At 44.7% G+C, this 19,059-nt stretch overlaps 1 protein-coding gene across 1 annotated transcript in view; it reads right to left on the bottom strand.

The window, feature by feature from the left end:
- LOC140362760 (rho guanine nucleotide exchange factor TIAM2-like) overlaps positions 1–19,059 on the bottom strand; it is an 83,130-nt gene that overhangs the window by 25,762 nt on the left and 38,309 nt on the right. Inside the window, exon 9 of the mRNA XM_072448938.1 lies at positions 10,914–11,003. Coding sequence (XP_072305039.1) covers positions 10,914–11,003 — 90 coding nt within the window. The remainder of the gene's footprint in view (positions 1–10,913; positions 11,004–19,059) is intronic.

Below are 19,059 nucleotides of genomic sequence, written 5' to 3'. Positions count from 1 at the left end.
CCTGGTTTAGTCTTGGTTTAGACCTGGTTTAGACCTGGTTTAGTCCTGGTTTAGACCTGGTTTAGTCCTGGTTTAGTCCTGGTTTAGACCTGGTTTAGTCTTGGTTTAGATCTGGTTTAGACCTGGTTTAGACCTGGTTTAGACCTGGTTTAGACCTGGTTTAGTCCTGGTTTAGTCCTGGTTTAGACCTGGTTTAGTCCTGGTTTAGTCCTGGTTTAGACCTGGTTTAGACCTGGTTTAGTCCTGGTTTAGACCTGGTTTAGTCCTGGTTTAGACCTGGTTTAGTCCTGGTTTAGTCCTGGTTTAGTCCTGGTTTGGACCTGGTTTAGTCCTGGTTTAGTCCTGGTTTAGTCCTGGTTTAGACCTGGTTTAGTCCTGGTTTAGTCCTGGTTTAGACCTGGTTTAGACCTGGTTTAGTCCTGGTTTAGTCCTGGTTTTGTCCTGGTTTAGACCTGGTTTAGTACTGGTTTAGTCCTGGTTTAGACCTGGTTTAGACCTGGTTTAGTCCTGGTTTAGACCTGGTTTAGTCCCTGTTTAGACCTGGTTTAGTCCTGGTTTAGTCCTGGTTTAGTCCTGGTTTAGTCCTGGTTTAGTCCTGGTTTAGACCTGGTTTAGTCCTGGTTTAGTCCTGGTTTGGAACTGGTTTAGTCCTGGTTTAGTCCTGGTTTAGAACTGGTTTAGTCCTGGTTTAGTCCTGGTTTAGACCTGGTTTAGTCCTGGTTTAAACCTGGTTTAGTCCTGGTTAAGTCCTGGTTTAGTCCTGGTTTAGACCTGGTTTAGTCCTGGTTTAGACCTGGTTTAGACCTGGTTTGGACTTGGTTTAGTACTGGTTTGGTCCTGGTTTAGAACTGGTTTAGTCTTGGTTTAGACCTGGTTTTGTCCTGGTTTAGACCTGATTTAGACCTGATTTAGTCCTTGTTTAGTCCTGGTTTAGTCCTGGTTTAGACCTGGTTTGGTCCTGGTTTAGAACTGGTTTAGTCTTGGTTTAGACCTAGTTTAGTCCTGGTTTAGTCTTGGTTTGGACCTGGTTTGGACTTGGTTTAGTCCTGGTTTCGTCCTGGTTTAGAACTGGTTTAGTCTTGGATTAGACCTGGTTTAGTCCTGGTTTAGATCTGGTTTAGTCCTGGTTTAGTCCTGGTTTAGTCCTGGTTTGGACCTGGATTAGTCCTGGTTTAGTCCTGGTTTAGACCTGGTTTAGTCCTGGTTTAAACCTGGTTTAGTCCTGGTTTAGTCCTGGTTTAGTCCTGGTTTGGACCTGGTTTAGTCCAGGTTTAGACCTGGTTTAGTCCTGGTTTAGAACTGGTTTAGACCTGATTTAGTCCTTGTTTAGTCCTGGTTTAGTCCTGGTTTAGACCTGGTTTAGACCTGATTTAGTCCTTGTTTAGTCCTGGTTTAGTCCTGGTTTAGACCTGGTTTTGTCCTGGTTTAGTCCTGGTTTAGTCCTGGTTTAGTCCTGGTTTAGACCTGGTTTAGACCTGGTTTAGACCTGGTTTAGACCTGGTTTAGTCCTGGTTTAGACCTGGTTTAGACCTGGTTTAGTCCTGGTTTAGTTCTGGTTTAGACCTGGTTTGGACCTGGTTTGGACCTGGTTTAGTCCTGGTTTAGTCCTGGTTTAGTCCTGGTTTAGTCCTGGTTTAGTCCTGGTTTGGACCTGGTTTAGTCCTGGTTTAGACCTGGTTTAGACCTGGTTTAGTCCTGGTTTAGACCTGGTTTGGTCCTGGTTTAGAACTGGTTTAGTCTTGGTTTAGACCTGGTTTAGTCCCTGTTTAGACCTGGTTTAGTCCTGGTTTAGTCCTGGTTTAGTCCTGGTTTAGTCCTGGTTTAGTCCTGGTTGGGACCTGGTTTAGTCCTGGTTTAGACCTGGTTTAGTCCTGGTTTAGTCCTGGTTTGGACCTGGTTTAGTCCTGGTTTAGTCCTGGTTTAGAACTGGTTTAGTCCTGGTTTAGTCCTGGTTTAGACCTGGTTTAGTCCTGGTTTAAACCTGGTTTAGTCCTGGTTTAGTCCTGGTTTAGTCCTGGTTTAGACCTGGTTTAGACCTGGTTTAGACCTGGTTTAGACCTGGTTTAGTCCTGGTTTAGACCTGGTTTGGACCTGGTTTAGTACTGGTTTGGTCCTGGTTTAGAACTGGTTTAGTCTTGGTTTAGACCTGGTTTAGATCTGGTTTGGTCCTGGTTTAGACCTGGTTTAGTCCTGGTTTAGACCTGGTTTAGTCTTGGTTTGGACCTGGTTTAGACCTGGTTTAGTCCTGGTTTAGACCTGGTTTGGACTTGGTTTAGTACTGGTTTGGTCCTGGTTTAGAACTGGTTTAGTCTTGGTTTAGACCTGGTTTAGATCTGGTTTGGTCCTGGTTTAGATCTGGTTTGGTCCTGGTTTAGACTTGGTTTAGTCTTGGTTTAGACCTGGTTTAGACCTGGTTTAGTCCTGGTTTAGACCTGGTTTAGTCCTGGTTTAGACCTGGTTTAGTCTTGATTTAGACCTGGTTTAGTCCTGGTTTAGACCTGGTTTAGTCCTGGTTTAGACCTGGTTTAGACCTGGTTTAGTCTTGGTTTAGACCTGGTTTAGACCTGGTTTAGTCCTGGTTTAGACCTGGTTTAGTCCTGGTTTAGACCTGGTTTAGTCTTGGTTTAGACCTGGTTTAGACCTGGTTTAGTCCTGGTTTAGACCTGGTTTAGTCCTGGTTTAGTCCTGGTTTAGACCTGGTTTAGTCTTGGTTTAGACCTGGTTTAGACCTGGTTTAGACCTGGTTTAGACCTGGTTTAGTCCTGGTTTAGTCCTGGTTTAGACCTGGTTTAGTCCTGGTTTAGTCCTGGTTTAGTCCTGGTTTAGACCTGGTTTAGTCCTGGTTTAGACCTGGTTTAGTCCTGGTTTAGTCCTGGTTTAGTCCTGGTTTGGACCTGGTTTAGTCCTGGTTTTGACCTGGTTTAGTCCTGGTTTAGTCCTGGTTTAGTCCTGGTTTAGACCTGGTTTAGTCCTGGTTTAGTCCTGGTTTAGACCTGGTTTAGACCTGGTTTAGTCCTGGTTTAGTCCTGGTTTTGTCCTGGTTTAGACCTGGTTTAGTACTGGTTTAGTCCTGGTTTAGACCTGGTTTAGTCCTGGTTTAGACCTGGTTTAGTCCCTGTTTAGACCTGGTTTAGTCCTGGTTTAGTCCTGGTTTAGTCCTGGTTGGGACCTGGTTTAGTCCTGGTTTAGTCCTGGTTTAGACCTGGTTTAGTCCTGGTTTAGTCCTGGTTTGGAACTGGTTTAGTCCTGGTTTAGTCCTGGTTTAGACCTGGTTTAGTCCTGGTTTAAACCTGGTTTAGTCCTGGTTAAGTCCTGGTTTAGTCCTGGTTTAGACCTGGTTTAGTCCTGGTTTAGACCTGGTTTAGACCTGGTTTAGTCCTGGTTTAGACCTGGTTTGGACTTGGTTTAGTACTGGTTTGGTCCTGGTTTAGAACTGGTTTAGTCTTGGTTTAGACCTGGTTTTGTCCTGGTTTAGACCTGATTTAGACCTGATTTAGTCCTTGTTTAGTCCTGGTTTAGTCCTGGTTTAGACCTGGTTTGGTCCTGGTTTAGAACTGGTTTAGTCTTGGTTTAGACCTGGTTTAGTCCTGGTTTAGTCTTGGTTTAGACCTGGCTTGGACTTGGTTTAGTCCTGGTTTCGTCCTGGTTTAGAACTGGTTTAGTCTTGGTTTAGACCTGGTTTAGTCCTGGTTTAGATCTGGTTTAGTCCTGGTTTAGTCCTGGTTTAGTCCTGGTTTGGACCTGGATTAGTCCTGGTTTAGTCCTGGTTTAGAACTGGTTTAGTCCTGGTTTAAACCTGGTTTAGTCCTGGTTTAGTCCTGGTTTAGTCCTGGTTTGGACCTGGTTTAGTCCAGGTTTAGACCTGGTTTAGTCCTGGTTTAGAACTGGTTTAGACCTGATTTAGTCCTTGTTTAGTCCTGGTTTAGTCCTGGTTTAGTCCTGGTTTAGACCTGGTTTTGTCCTGGTTTAGTCCTGGTTTAGTCCTGGTTTAGACCTGGTTTAGTCTTGGTTTAGACCTGGTTTAGACCTGGTTTAGTCCTGGTTTAGACCTGGTTTAGTCCTGGTTTAGACCTGGTTTAGTCTTGGTTTAGACCTGGTTTAGACCTGGTTTAGTCCTGGTTTAGACCTGGTTTAGTCTTGGTTTAGATCTGGTTTAGATCTGGTTTAGACCTGGTTTAGTCCTGGTTTAGTCCTGGTTTAGACCTGGTTTAGTCCTGGTTTAGTCCTGGTTTAGTCCTGGTTTAGACCTGGTTTAGTCCTGGTTTAGACCTGGTTTAGTCCTGGTTTAGTCCTGGTTTAGTCCTGGTTTAGTCCTGGTTTAGACCTGGTTTAGACCTGGTTTAGTCCTGGTTTAGTCCTGGTTTAGTCCTGGTTTAGACCTGGTTTAGTACTGGTTTAGTCCTGGTTTAGACCTGGTTTAGACCTGGTTTAGTCCTGGTTTAGAACTGGTTTAGTCTTGGTTTAGACCTGGTTTAGTCCCTGTTTAGACCTGGTTTAGTCCTGGTTTAGTCCTGGTTTAGTCCTGGTTTAGTCCTGGTTTAGTCCTGGTTGGGACCTGGTTTAGTCCTGGTTTAGACCTGGTTTAGTCCTGGTTTAGTCCTGGTTTGGACCTGGTTTAGTCCTGGTTTAGTCCTGGTTTAGAACTGGTTTAGTCCTGGTTTAGTCCTGGTTTAGACCTGGTTTAGTCCTGGTTTAAACCTGGTTTAGTCCTGGTTTAGTCCTGGTTTAGTCCTGGTTTAGACCTGGTTTAGTCCTGGTTTAGACCTGGTTTAGACCTGGTTTAGTCCTGGTTTAGACCTGGTTTGGACTTGGTTTAGTACTGGTTTGGTCCTGGTTTAGAACTGGTTTAGTCTTGGTTTAGACCTGGTTTAGATCTGGTTTGGTCCTGGTTTAGATCTGGTTTGGTCCTGGTTTAGACCTGGTTTAGTCCTGGTTTAGACCTGGTTTAGTCTTGGTTTGGACCTGGTTTAGACCTGGTTTAGTCCTGGTTTAGACCTGGTTTGGACTTGGTTTAGTACTGGTTTAGTCTTGGTTTAGACCTGGTTTAGATCTGGTTTGGTCCTGGTTTAGATCTGGTTTGGTCCTGGTTTAGACTTGGTTTAGTCCTGGTTTAGACCTGGTTTAGTCTTGGTTTAGACCTGGTTTAGACCTGGTTTAGTCCTGGTTTAGACCTGGTTTAGTCCTGGTTTAGACCTGGTTTAGTCTTGATTTAGACCTGGTTTAGTCCTGGTTTAGACCTGGTTTAGTCCTGGTTTAGACCTGGTTTGGACCTGGTTTAGTCTTGGTTTAGACCTGGTTTAGACCTGGTTTAGTCCTGGTTTAGACCTGGTTTAGTCTTGGTTTAGATCTGGTTTCGTCCTGGTTTAGAACTGGTTTAGTCTTGGTTTAGACCTGGTTTAGTCCTGGTTTAGATCTGGTTTAGTCCTGGTTTAGTCCTGGTTTAGTCCTGGTTTGGACCTGGTTTAGTCCTGGTTTAGACCTGGTTTAGTCCTGGTTTAAACCTGGTTTAGTCCTGGTTTAGTCCTGGTTTGGACCTGGTTTAGTCCAGGTTTAGACCTGGTTTAGACCTGGTTTAGTCCTGGTTTAGTCCTGGTTTAGACCTGGTTTAGACCTGATTTAGTCCTTGTTTAGTCCTGGTTTAGTCCTGGTTTAGACCTGGTTTTGTCCTGGTTTAGACCTGGTTTAGACCTGATTTAGTCCTTGTTTAGTCCTGGTTTAGTCCTGGTTTAGACCTGGTTTAGACCTGATTTAGTCCTTGTTTAGTCCTGGTTTAGTCCTGGTTTAGACCTGGTTTAGTCCTGGTTTAGACCTGGTATAGTCCTGGTTTAGTCCTGGTTTAGTCCTGGTTTAGACCTGGTTTAGACCTGATTTAGTCCTTGTTTAGTCCTGGTTTAGTCCTGGTTTAGACCTGGTTTAGACCTGATTTAGTCCTTGTTTAGTCCTGGTTTAGTCCTGGTTTAGACCTGGTTTAGTCCTGGTTTAGACCTGGTATAGTCCTGGTTTAGTCCTGGTTTAGTCCTGGTTTAGACCTGGTTTAGACCTGATTTAGTCCTTGTTTAGTCCTGGTTTAGTCCTGGTTTAGTCCTAGTTTAGTCCTGGTTTAGTCCTGATTTAGTCTTGGTTTAGACCTGGTTTAGTCCTGGTTTAGACCTGGTTTAGACCTGATTTAGTCCTTGTTTAGTCCTGGTTTAGTCCTGACTTAGACCTGGTTTAGTCCTGATTTAGTCCTGGTTTAGTCCTGACTTAGTCTTGGTTTGGACATGGTTTAGTCCTGGTTCAGACCTGGTTCAGACCTGATTTAGTCCTAGTTTAGTCCTGGTTTAGTCCTGGTTTAGTCCTGGTTTAGTCCTGGTTTAGTCCTGGTTTAGTCCTGGTTTATACCTGGTTTAGACCTGGTTTAGACCTTATTTAGTCCTTGTTTAGTCCTGGTTTAGTCCTGGTTTAGACCTGGTTTTGTCCTGGTTTAGACCTGGTTTAGTCCTGATTTAGTCCTTGTGTAGTCCTGGTTTAGTCCTGGTTTAGACCTGGTTTTGTCCTGGTTTAGACCTGGTTTAGTCCTGGTTTAGACCTGATTTAGTCCTTGTTTAGTCCTGGTTTAGTCCTGGTTTAGTCCTGGTTTAGTCCTGGTTTAGTCCTAGTTTAGTCCTGGTTTAGTCCTGGTTTAGTCCTGGTTTAGACCTGGTTTAGTCCTGGTTTAGACCTGGTTTAGATCTGATTTAGTCCTTGTTTAGTTCTGGTTTAGTCCTGGTTTAGACCTGGTTTAGTCCTGGTTTAGTCCTGGTTTTGTCCTGGTCTAGTCCTGGTTTAGACCTGGTTTAGACCTGGTTTAGTCCTTGTTTAGACCTGGTTTAGTCTTGGTTTGGACCTGGTTTAGACCTGGTTTAGTCCTGGTTTAGACCTGGTTTGGACTTGGTTTAGTACTGGTTTAGTCTTGGTTTAGACCTGGTTTAGATCTGGTTTGGTCCTGGTTTAGATCTGGTTTGGTCCTGGTTTAGACTTGGTTTAGTCCTGGTTTAGACCTGGTTTAGTCTTGGTTTAGACCTGGTTTAGACCTGGTTTAGTCCTGGTTTAGACCTGGTTTAGTCCTGGTTTAGACCTGGTTTAGTCTTGATTTAGACCTGGTTTAGTCCTGGTTTAGACCTGGTTTAGTCCTGGTTTAGACCTGGTTTGGACCTGGTTTAGTCTTGGTTTTGACCTGGTTTAGACCTGGTTTAGTCCTGGTTTAGACCTGGTTTAGTCTTGGTTTAGATCTGGTTTCGTCCTGGTTTAGAACTGGTTTAGTCTTGGTTTAGACCTGGTTTAGTCCTGGTTTAGATCTGGTTTAGTCCTGGTTTAGTCCTGGTTTAGTCCTGGTTTGGACCTGGTTTAGTCCTGGTTTAGTCCTGGTTTAGACCTGGTTTAGTCCTGGTTTAAACCTGGTTTAGTCCTGGTTTAGTCCTGGTTTGGACCTGGTTTAGTCCAGGTTTAGACTTGGTTTAGACCTGGTTTAGTCCTGGTTTAGTCCTGGTTTAGACCTGGTTTAGACCTGATTTAGTCCTTGTTTAGTCCTGGTTTAGTCCTGGTTTAGACCTGGTTTTGTCCTGGTTTAGACCTGGTTTAGACCTGATTTAGTCCTTGTTTAGTCCTGGTTTAGTCCTGGTTTAGACCTGGTTTAGACCTGATTTAGTCCTTGTTTAGTCCTGGTTTAGTCCTGGTTTAGACCTGGTTTAGTCCTGGTTTAGACCTGGTATAGTCCTGGTTTAGTCCTGGTTTAGTCCTGGTTTAGACCTGGTTTAGACCTGATTTAGTCCTTGTTTAGTCCTGGTTTAGTCCTGGTTTAGTCCTAGTTTAGTCCTGGTTTAGTCCTGATTTAGTCTTGGTTTAGACCTGGTTTAGTCCTGGTTTAGACCTGGTTTAGACCTGATTTAGTCCTTGTTTAGTCCTGGTTTAGTCCTGATTTAGACCTGGTTTAGTCCTGATTTAGTCCTGGTTTAGTCCTGACTTAGTCTTGGTTTGGACATGGTTTAGTCCTGGTTCAGACCTGGTTCAGACCTGATTTAGTCCTAGTTTAGTCCTGGTTTAGTCCTGGTTTAGTCCTGGTTTAGTCCTGGTTTAGTCCTGGTTTAGTCCTGGTTTATACCTGGTTTAGACCTGGTTTAGACCTTATTTAGTCCTTGTTTAGTCCTGGTTTAGTCCTGGTTTAGACCTGGTTTTGTCCTGGTTTAGACCTGGTTTAGTCCTGATTTAGTCCTTGTGTAGTCCTGGTTTAGTCCTGGTTTAGACCTGGTTTTGTCCTGGTTTAGACCTGGTTTAGTCCTGGTTTAGACCTGATTTAGTCCTTGTTTAGTCCTGGTTTAGTCCTGGTTTAGTCCTGGTTTAGTCCTGGTTTAGTCCTAGTTTAGTCCTGGTTTAGTCCTGGTTTAGTCCTGGTTTAGACCTGGTTTAGTCCTGGTTTAGACCTGGTTTAGATCTGATTTAGTCCTTGTTTAGTCCTGGTTTAGTCCTGGTTTAGACCTGGTTTAGTCCTGGTTTAGTCCTGGTTTTGTCCTGGTTTAGTCCTGGTTTAGACCTGGTTTAGACCTGGTTTAGTCCTTGTTTAGTCCTAGTTTAGTCCTGGTTTAGTCCTGGTTTAGTCCTGGTTTGGACCTGGTTTAGTCCAGGTTTAGACCTGGTTTAGACCTGGTTTAGTCCTAGTTTAGTCCTTGTTTAGTCCTAGTTTAGTCCTGGTTTGGTCCTGGTTTAGTCTTGGTTTAGACCTGGTTTAGTCCTGGTTTAGACCTGGTTTAGACCTGATTTAGTCCTTGTTTAGTCTTGGTTTAGTCCTGGTTTAGACCTGGTTTAGTCCTGGTTTAGACCTGGTTTAGACCTGATTTAGTCCTTGTTTAGTCTTGGTTTAGTCCTGGTTTAGACCTGGTTTAGTCCTGGTTTAGTCCTGGTTTAGACCTGGTTTAGTCCTGGTTTAGTCCTGATTTTGTCCTGGTTTGGACCTGGTTTAGTCCTGGTTTAGACCTGGTTTAGACCTGGTTTAGTCCTTGTTTAGTCCTAGTTTAGACCTGGTTTAGTCCTGGTTTAGTCCTGGTTTAGACCTGGTTTAGTCCTGGTTTAGACCTGGTTTAGACCTGATTTAGTCCTTGTTTAGTCCTGGTTTAGTCCTGGTTTAGACCTGGTTTTGTCCTGGTTTAGACCTGGTTTAGACCTGGTTTAGTCCTTGTTTAGTCCTGGTTTAGTCCTGGTTTAGACCTGGTTTTGTACTGGTTTAGACCTGGTTTAGACCTGATTTAGTCCTTGTTTAGTCCTGGTTTAGTCCTGATTTAGTCCTTGTTTAGTCCTGGTTTAGACCTGATTTAGTCCTTGTTTAGTCCTGGTTTAGTCCTGGTTTATTCCTAGTTTAGTCCTGGTTCAGTCCTGGTTTAGTCTTGGTTTAGACCTGGTTTAGTCCTGGTTTAGACCTGGTTTAGACCTGATTTAGTCCTTGTTTAGTCCTGGTTTAGTCCTGGTTTAGATCTGGTTTAGTCCTGGTTTAGTCGTGGTTTTGTCCTGGTTTGGACCTGGTTTAGTCCTGGTTCAGACCTGGTTCAGACCTGGTTTAGACCTGGTTTAGTCCTAGTTTAGTCCTGGTTTAGTCCTGGTTTAGTCCTGGTTTAGTCCTGGTTTAGACCTGGTTTAGTCCTGGTTTAGACCTGGTTTAGACCTGATTTAGTCCTTGTTTAGTCCTGGTTTAGTCCTGGTTTAGTCCTGGTTTAGACCTGGTTTTGTCCTGGTTTAGACCTGGTCTAGTCCTGATTTAGTCCTTGTTTAGTCCTGGTTTAGTCCTGGTTTAGTCCTGGTTTAGTCATGGTTTAGACCTGGTTTAGACCTGGTTTAGTCCTGGTTTAGACCTGATTTAGTCCTTGTTTAGTCCTGGTTTAGTCCTGGTTTAGACCTGGTTTTGTCCTGGTTTAGACCTGGTTTAGTCCTGGTTTAGACCTGATTTAGTCCTTGTTTAGTCCTGGTTTAGTCCTGGTTTAGACCTGGTTTTGTCCTGGTTTAGACCTGGTTTAGACCTGGTTTAGTCCTTGTTTAGTCCTGGTTTAGTCCTGGTTTAGACCTGGTTTTGTACTGGTTTAGACCTGGTTTAGACCTGATTTAGTCCTTGTTTAGTCCTGGTTTAGTCCTGATTTAGTCCTTGTTTAGTCCTGGTTTAGACCTGATTTAGTCCTTGTTTAGTCCTGGTTTAGTCCTGGTTTATTCCTAGTTTAGTCCTGGTTTAGTCCTGGTTTAGTCTTGGTTTAGACCTGGTTTAGTCCTGGTTTAGACCTGGTTTAGACCTGATTTAGTCCTTGTTTAGTCCTGGTTTAGTCCTGGTTTAGATCTGGTTTAGTCCTGGTTTAGTCCTGGTTTTGTCCATGTTTGGACCTGGTTTAGTCCTGGTTCAGACCTGGTTCAGACCTGGTTTAGACCTGGTTTAGTCCTAGTTTAGTCCTGGTTTAGTCCTGGTTTAGTCCTGGTTTAGTCCTGGTTTAGACCTGGTTTAGTCCTGGTTTAGACCTGGTTTAGACCTGATTTAGTCCTTGTTTAGTCCTGGTTTAGTCCTGGTTTAGACCTGGTTTTGTCCTGGTTTAGACCTGGTTTAGACCTGATTTAGTCCTTGTTTAGTCCTGGTTTAGTCCTGGTTTAGACCTGGTTTAGTCCTGGTTTAGACCTGGTTTAGTCCTGATTTAGTCCTTGTTTAGTCCTGGTTTAGTCCTGGTTTAGTCCTGGTTTAGACCTGGTTTAGACCTGGTTTAGTCCTGGTTTAGACCTGATTTAGTCCTTGTTTAGTCCTGGTTTAGTCCTGGTTTAGACCTGGTTTTGTCCTGGTTTAGACCTGGTTTAGTCCTGGTTTAGACCTGATTTAGTCCTTGTTTAGTCCTGGTTTAGTCCTGGTTTAGACCTGGTTTAGTCCTGGTTCTGACCTTGATTGGCCGAGAGACCGTTTGGATCCACTTGACTGATGTAGATGTGACTCCGCCCCTCAGCGTCGACCTGACCAATCACAGCGAAGCCTGAAACAACACAAGCAAAATAAAAGATTCTGAGGTGAAAGTCCATCCTCTGACCAGAGCGTGTACTTGTACTTCATCTCAGTCCTTGTGTTTGAAGTAACCGTACTCTGGAGGAAGTAACTATACTCTGGAGGAAGTACCTGTACTCTGGAGGAAGTAACTGTACTCTGGAGGAAGTACCTGTACTCTGGAGGAAGTAACTGTCCTCTGGAGGAAGTAACTAGACTCTGGAGGAAGTAACTGTCCTCTGGAGGAAGTAACTGTACTCTGGAGGAAGTACCTGTACTCTGGAGGAAGTAACTGTACTCTGGAGGAAGTAACTGTCCTCTGGAGGAAGTAACTGTCCTCTGGAGGAAGTAACTAGACTCTGGAGGAAGTAACTAGACTCTGGAGGAAGTAACTGTCCTCTGGAGGAAGTAACTGTACTCTGGAGGAAGTAACTAGACTCTGGAGGAAGTAACTGTACTCTGGAGGAAGTAACTAGACTCTGGAGGAAGTAACTGTACTCTGGAGGAAGTAACTGTACTCTGGAGGAAGTAACTAGATTCTGGAGGAAGTAACTAGACTCTGGAGGAAGTACCTGTACTCTGGAGGAAGTAACTAGACTCTGGAGGAAGTAACTGTCCTCTGGAGGAAGTAACTGCACTTTGGAGGAAGGAACTGTCCTCTGGAGGAAGTAACTAGACTCTGGAGGAAGTAACTGTCCTCTGGAGGAAGTAACTGTACTCTGGAGGAAGTAACTAGACTCTGGAGGAAGTAACTGTACTCTGGAGGAAGTAACTGTACTCTGGAGGAAGTAACTAGACTCTGGAGGAAGTAACTGTACTCTGGAGGAAGTAACTGTACTCTGGAGGAAGTAACTAGATTCTGGAGGAAGTAACTAGACTCTGGAGGAAGTACCTGTACTCTGGAGGAAGTACCTGTACTCTGGAGGAAGTAACTAGACTCTGGAGGAAGTAACTGTCCTCTGGAGGAAGTAACTGCACTTTGGAGGAAGTAACTAGACTCTGGAGGAAGTAACTAGACTCTGGAGGAAGTAACTAGACTCTGGAGGAAGTAACTGTACTCTGGAGGAAGTACCTGTACTCTGGAGGAAGTATCTAGACTCTGGAGGAAGTAACTGTCCTCTGGAGGAAGTAACTGCACTTTGGAGGAAGTAACTAGACTCTGGAGGAAGTAACTGTACTCTGGAGGAAGTAACTGTACTCTGGAGGAAGTACCTGTACTCTGGAGGAAGTAACTGTACTCTGGAGGAAGTACCTGTACTCTGGAGGAAGTACCTGTACTCTGGAGGAAGTAACTAGACTTTGGAGGAAGTAACTGTCCTCTGGAGGAAGTAACTGTACTCTGGAGGAAGTAACTAGACTCTGGAGGAAGTAACTAGACTCTGGAGGAAGTAACTAGACTCTGGAGGAAGTAACTAGACTCTGGAGGAAGTAACTAGACTCTGGAGGAAGTAACTGTACTCTGGAGGAAGTAACTGTACTCTGGAGGAAGTAACTAGACTCTGGAGGAAGTAACTAGACTCTGGAGGAAGTACCTGTACTCTGGAGGAAGTAACTGTACTCTGGAGGAAGTAACTGTACTCTGGAGGAAGTAACTAGACTCTGGAGGAAGTAACTGTACTTTGGAGGAAGTAACTGTACTCTGGAGGAAGTAACTAGACTATGGAGGAAGTAACTGTCCTCTGGAGGAAGTAACTGTACCCTGGAGGAAGTAACTAGACTTTGGAGGAAGTAACTAGACTCTGGAGGAAGTAACTGTCCTCTGGAGGAAGTAACTGTCCTCTGGAGGAAGTAACTGTACTTTGGAGGAAGTAAGTAGACTCTGGAGGAAGTAACTAGACTCTGGAGGAAGTAACTGTACTCTGGAGGAAGTAACTGTACTCTGGAGGAAGTAACTGTACTCTGGAGGAAGTCCCTGTACTCTGGAGGAAGTAACTAGACTCTGGAGGAAGTAACTGTCCTCTGGAGGAAGTAACTGCACTTTGGAGGAAGTAACTAGACTCTGGAGGAAGTAACTAGACTCTGGAGGAAGTAACTGTACTCTGGAGGAAGTACCTGTACTCTGGAGGAAGTACCTGTACTCTGGAGGAAGTAACTGTCCTCTGGAGGAAGTAACTGCACTTTGGAGGAAGTAACTAGACTCTGGAGGAAGTAATTAGACTCTGGAGGAAGTAACTGTACTCTGGAGGAAGTAACTAGACTCTGGAGGAAGTAACTGTACTCTGGAGGAAGTAACTGTACTCTGGAGGAAGTAACTAGATTCTGGAGGAAGTAACTAGACTCTGGAGGAAGTACCTGTACTCTGGAGGAAGTAACTAGACTCTGGAGGAAGTAACTGTCCTCTGGAGGAAGTAACTGCACTTTGGAGGAAGGAACTGTCCTCTGGAGGAAGTAACTAGACTCTGGAGGAAGTAACTGTCCTCTGGAGGAAGTAACTGTACTCTGGAGGAAGTAACTAGACTCTGGAGGAAGTAACTGTACTCTGGAGGAAGTAACTGTACTCTGGAGGAAGTAACTAGACTCTGGAGGAAGTAACTGTACTCTGGAGGAAGTAACTGTACTCTGGAGGAAGTAACTAGATTCTGGAGGAAGTAACTAGACTCTGGAGGAAGTACCTGTACTCTGGAGGAAGTACCTGTACTCTGGAGGAAGTAACTAGACTCTGGAGGAAGTAACTGTCCTCTGGAGGAAGTAACTGCACTTTGGAGGAAGTAACTAGACTCTGGAGGAAGTAACTAGACTCTGGAGGAAGTAACTAGACTCTGGAGGAAGTAACTGTACTCTGGAGGAAGTACCTGTACTCTGGAGGAAGTATCTAGACTCTGGAGGAAGTAACTGTCCTCTGGAGGAAGTAACTGCACTTTGGAGGAAGTAACTAGACTCTGGAGGAAGTAACTGTACTCTGGAGGAAGTAACTGTACTCTGGAGGAAGTACCTGTACTCTGGAGGAAGTAACTGTACTCTGGAGGAAGTACCTGTACTCTGGAGGAAGTACCTGTACTCTGGAGGAAGTAACTAGACTTTGGAGGAAGTAACTGTCCTCTGGAGGAAGTAACTGTACTCTGGAGGAAGTAACTAGACTCTGGAGGAAGTAACTAGACTCTGGAGGAAGTAACTAGACTCTGGAGGAAGTAACTAGACTCTGGAGGAAGTAACTAGACTCTGGAGGAAGTAACTGTACTCTGGAGGAAGTAACTGTACTCTGGAGGAAGTAACTAGACTCTGGAGGAAGTAACTAGACTCTGGAGGAAGTACCTGTACTCTGGAGGAAGTAACTGTACTCTGGAGGAAGTAACTGTACTCTGGAGGAAGTAACTAGACTCTGGAGGAAGTAACTGTACTTTGGAGGAAGTAACTGTACTCTGGAGGAAGTAACTAGACTATGGAGGAAGTAACTGTCCTCTGGAGGAAGTAACTGTACCCTGGAGGAAGTAACTAGACTTTGGAGGAAGTAACTAGACTCTGGAGGAAGTAACTGTCCTCTGGAGGAAGTAACTGTCCTCTGGAGGAAGTAACTGTACTTTGGAGGAAGTAAGTAGACTCTGGAGGAAGTAACTAGACTCTGGAGGAAGTAACTGTACTCTGGAGGAAGTAACTGTACTCTGGAGGAAGTAACTGTACTCTGGAGGAAGTCCCTGTACTCTGGAGGAAGTAACTAGACTCTGGAGGAAGTAACTGTCCTCTGGAGGAAGTAACTGCACTTTGGAGGAAGTAACTAGACTCTGGAGGAAGTAACTAGACTCTGGAGGAAGTAACTGTACTCTGGAGGAAGTACCTGTACTCTGGAGGAAGTACCTGTACTCTGGAGGAAGTAACTGTCCTCTGGAGGAAGTAACTGCACTTTGGAGGAAGTAACTAGACTCTGGAGGAAGTAATTAGACTCTGGAGGAAGTAACTGTACTCTGGAGGAAGTAACTGTACTCTGGAGGAAGTAACTGTACTCTGGAGGAAGTACCTGTACTCTGGAGGAAGTACCTGTACTCTGGAGGAAGTAACTAGACTTTGGAGGAAGTAACTGTCCTCTGGAGGAAGTAACTGTACTCTGGAGGAAGTAACTAGATTCTGGAGGAAGTAACTACTCTGGAGGAAGTAACTGTACTCTGGAGGAAGTAACTAGACTCTGGAGGAAGTAACTGTACTCTGGAGGAAGTAACTAGACTCTGGAGGAAGTAACTGTACTCTGGAGGAAGTAACTGTACTCTGGAGGAAGTAACTAGATTCTGGAGGAAGTAACTAGACTCTGGAGGAAGTACCTGTACTCTGGAGGAAGTATCTGTACTCTGGAGGAAGTAACTAGACTCTGGAGGAAGTAACTGTCCTCTGGAGGAAGTAACTGCACTTTGGAGGAAGTAACTAGACTCTGGAGGAAGTAACTAGACTCTGGAGGAAGTAACTAGACTCTGGAGGAAGTAACTGTACTCTGGAGGAAGTACCTGTACTCTGGAGGAAGTACCTGTACTCTGGAGGAAGTAACTAGACTCTGGAGGAAGTAACTGTCCTCTGGAGGAAGTAACTGCACTTTGGAGGAAGTAACTAGACTCTGGAGGAAGTAACTAGACTCTGGAGGAAGTAACTGTACTCTGGAGGAAGTAACTGTACTCTGGAGGAAGTACCTGTACTCTGGAGGAAGTAACTAGACTCTGGAGGAAGTAACTAGACTCTGGAGGAAGTAACTAGACTCTGGAGGAAGTAACTAGACTCTGGAGGAAGTAACTGTACTCTGGAGGAAGTAACTAGACTCTGGAGGAAGTAACTAGACTCTGGAGGAAGTACCTGTACTCTGGAGGAAGGAAGTAACTGTACTCTGGAGGAAGTAACTGTACTCTGGAGGAAGTAACTAGACTCTGGAGGAAGTAACTGTACTTTGGAGGAAGTAACTGTACTCTGGAGGAAGTAACTAGACTATGGAGGAAGTAACTGTCCTCTGGAGGAAGTAACTGTCCTCTGGAGGAAGTAACTGCACTTTGGAGGAAGTAACTAGACTCTGGAGGAAGTAACTAGACTCTGGAGGAAGTAACTGTACTCTGGAGGAAGTAACTGTACTCTGGAGGAAGTAACTGTACTCTGGAGGAAGTACCTGTACTCTGGAGGAAGTACCTGTACTCTGGAGGAAGTAACTAGACTTTGGAGGAAGTAACTGTCCTCTGGAGGAAGTAACTGTACTCTGGAGGAAGTAACTAGATTCTTGAGGAAGTAACTGTACTCTGGAGGAAGTAACTGTACTCTGGAGGAAGTAACTAGACTCTGGAGGAAGTAACTAGACTCTGGAGGAAGTAACTGTACTCTGGAGGAAGTAACTAGACTCTGGAGGAAGTAACTGTACTCTGGAGGAAGTAACTGTACTCTGGAGGAAGTAACTAGATTCTGGAGGAAGTAACTAGACTCTGGAGGAAGTACCTGTACTCTGGAGGAAGTACCTGTACTCTGGAGGAAGTAACTAGACTCTGGAGGAAGTAACTGTCCTCTGGAGGAAGTAACTGCACTTTGGAGGAAGTAACTAGACTCTGGAGGAAGTAACTAGACTCTGGAGGAAGTAACTAGACTCTGGAGGAAGTAACTGTACTCTGGAGGAAGTACCTGTACTCTGGAGGAAGTACCTGTACTCTGGAGGAAGTAACTAGACTCTGGAGGAAGTAACTGTCCTCTGGAGGAAGTAACTGCACTTTGGAGGAAGTAACTAGACTCTGGAGGAAGTAACTAGACTCTGGAGGAAGTAACTGTACTCTGGAGGAAGTAACTGTACTCTGGAGGAAGTACCTGTACTCTGGAGGAAGTAACTAGACTCTGGAGGAAATAACTAGACTCTGGAGGAAGTAACTAGACTCTGGAGGAAGTAACTAGACTCTGGAGGAAGTAACTGTACTCTGGAGGAAGTAACTAGACTCTGGAGGAAGTAACTAGACTCTGGAGGAAGTACCTGTACTCTGGAGGAAGTAACTGTACTCTGGAGGAAGTAACTGTACTCTGGAGGAAGTAACTAGACTCTGGAGGAAGTAACTGTACTTTGGAGGAAGTAACTGTACTCTGGAGGAAGTAACTAGACTATGGAGGAAGTAACTGTCCTCTGGAGGAAGTAACTGTACCCTGGAGGAAGTAACTAGACTTTGGAGGAAGTAACTAGACTCTGGAGGAAGTAACTGTCCTCTGGAGGAAGTAACTGTCCTCTGGAGGAAGTAACTGTACTTTGGAGGAAGTAAGTAGACTCTGGAGGAAGTAACTAGACTCTGGAGGAAGTACCTGTACTCTGGAGGAAGTAACTAGACTCTGGAGGAAGTAACTAGACTCTGGAGGAAGTAACTAGACTCTGGAGGAAGTAACTGTACTCTGGAGGAAGTACCTGTACTCTGGAGGAAGTACCTGTACTCTGGAGGAAGTAACTAGACTCTGGAGGAAGTAACTGTCCTCTGGAGGAAGTAACTGCACTTTGGAGGAAGTAACTAGACTCTGGAGGAAGTAACTAGACTCTGGAGGAAGTAACTGTACTCTGGAGGAAGTAACTGTACTCTGGAGGAAGTACCTGTACTCTGGAGGAAGTAACTGTACTCTGGAGGAAGTACCTGTACTCTGGAGGAAGTACCTGTACTCTGGAGGAAGTAACTAGACTTTGGAGGAAGTAACTGTCTTCTGGAGGAAGTAACTGTACTCTGGAGGAAGTAACTAGACTCTGGAGGAAGTAACTAGACTCTGGAGGAAGTAACTAGACTCTGGAGGAAGTAACTAGACTCTGGAGGAAGTAACTGTACTCTGGAAGAAGTAACTGTCCTCTGGAGGAAGTAACTGTACTTTGGAGGAAGTAAGTAGACTCTGGAGGAAGTAACTAGACTCTGGAGGAAGTACCTGTACTCTGGAGGAAGTAACTAGACTCTGGAGGAAGTAACTAGACTCTGGAGGAAGTAACTAGACTCTGGAGGAAGTAACTGTACTCTGGAGGAAGTACCTGTACTCTGGAGGAAGTACCTGTACTCTGGAGGAAGTAACTAGACTCTGGAGGAAGTAACTGTCCTCTGGAGGAAGTAACTGCACTTTGGAGGAAGTAACTAGACTCTGGAGGAAGTAACTAGACTCTGGAGGAAGTAACTGTACTCTGGAGGAAGTAACTGTACTCTGGAGGAAGTACCTGTACTCTGGAGGAAGTAACTGTACTCTGGAGGAAGTACCTGTACTCTGGAGGAAGTACCTGTACTCTGGAGGAAGTAACTAGACTTTGGAGGAAGTAACTGTCTTCTGGAGGAAGTAACTGTACTCTGGAGGAAGTAACTAGACTCTGGAGGAAGTAACTAGACTCTGGAGGAAGTAACTAGACTCTGGAGGAAGTAACTAGACTCTGGAGGAAGTAACTGTACTCTGGAAGAAGTAACTGTACTCTGGAGGAAGTAACTAGACTCTGGAGGAAGTAACTAGACTCTGGAGGAAGTACCTGTACTCTGGAGGAAGTAACTGTACTCTGGAGGAAGTAACTGTACTCTGGAGGAAGTAACTAGACTCTGGAGGAAGTAACTGTACTTTGGAGGAAGTAACTGTACTCTGGAGGAAGTAACTAGACTATGGAGGAAGTAACTGTCCTCTGGAGGAAGTAACTGTCCTCTGGAGGAAGTAACTAGACTCTGGAGGAAGTAACTGTCCTCTGGAGGAAGTAACTGTACTCTGGAGGAAGTAACTAGACTCTGGAGGAAGTAACTGTCCTCTGGAGGAAGTAACTGTACTCTGGAGGAAGTAACTAGACTCTGGAGGAAGTAACTGTACTCTGGAGGAAGTAACTAGACTCTGGAGGAAGTAACTGTACTCTGGAGAAAGTAACTGTACTCTGGAGGAAGTAACTAGATTCTGGAGGAAGTAACTAGACTCTGGAGGAAGTACCTGTACTCTGGAGGAAGTACCTGTACTCTGGAGGAAGTAACTAGACTCTGGAGGAAGTAACTGTCCTCTGGAGGAAGTAACTGCACTTTGGAGGAAGTAACTAGACTCTGGAGGAAGTAACTAGACTCTGGAGGAAGTAACTAGACTCTGGAGGAAGTAACTGTACTCTGGAGGAAGTACCTGTACTCTGGAGG

This window comes from Eucyclogobius newberryi, unplaced genomic scaffold, assembly GCF_026437365.1.
Source record: "Eucyclogobius newberryi isolate DKJ021-1_F unplaced genomic scaffold, fEucNew1.0.hap1 SCAF_1, whole genome shotgun sequence".
NCBI classification, from domain to species: domain Eukaryota; kingdom Metazoa; phylum Chordata; class Actinopteri; order Gobiiformes; family Gobiidae; genus Eucyclogobius; species Eucyclogobius newberryi.
The sequence above is the reverse complement of the archived record's forward strand: the minus strand, read 5'-3'. Positions and strand labels throughout refer to the sequence as shown.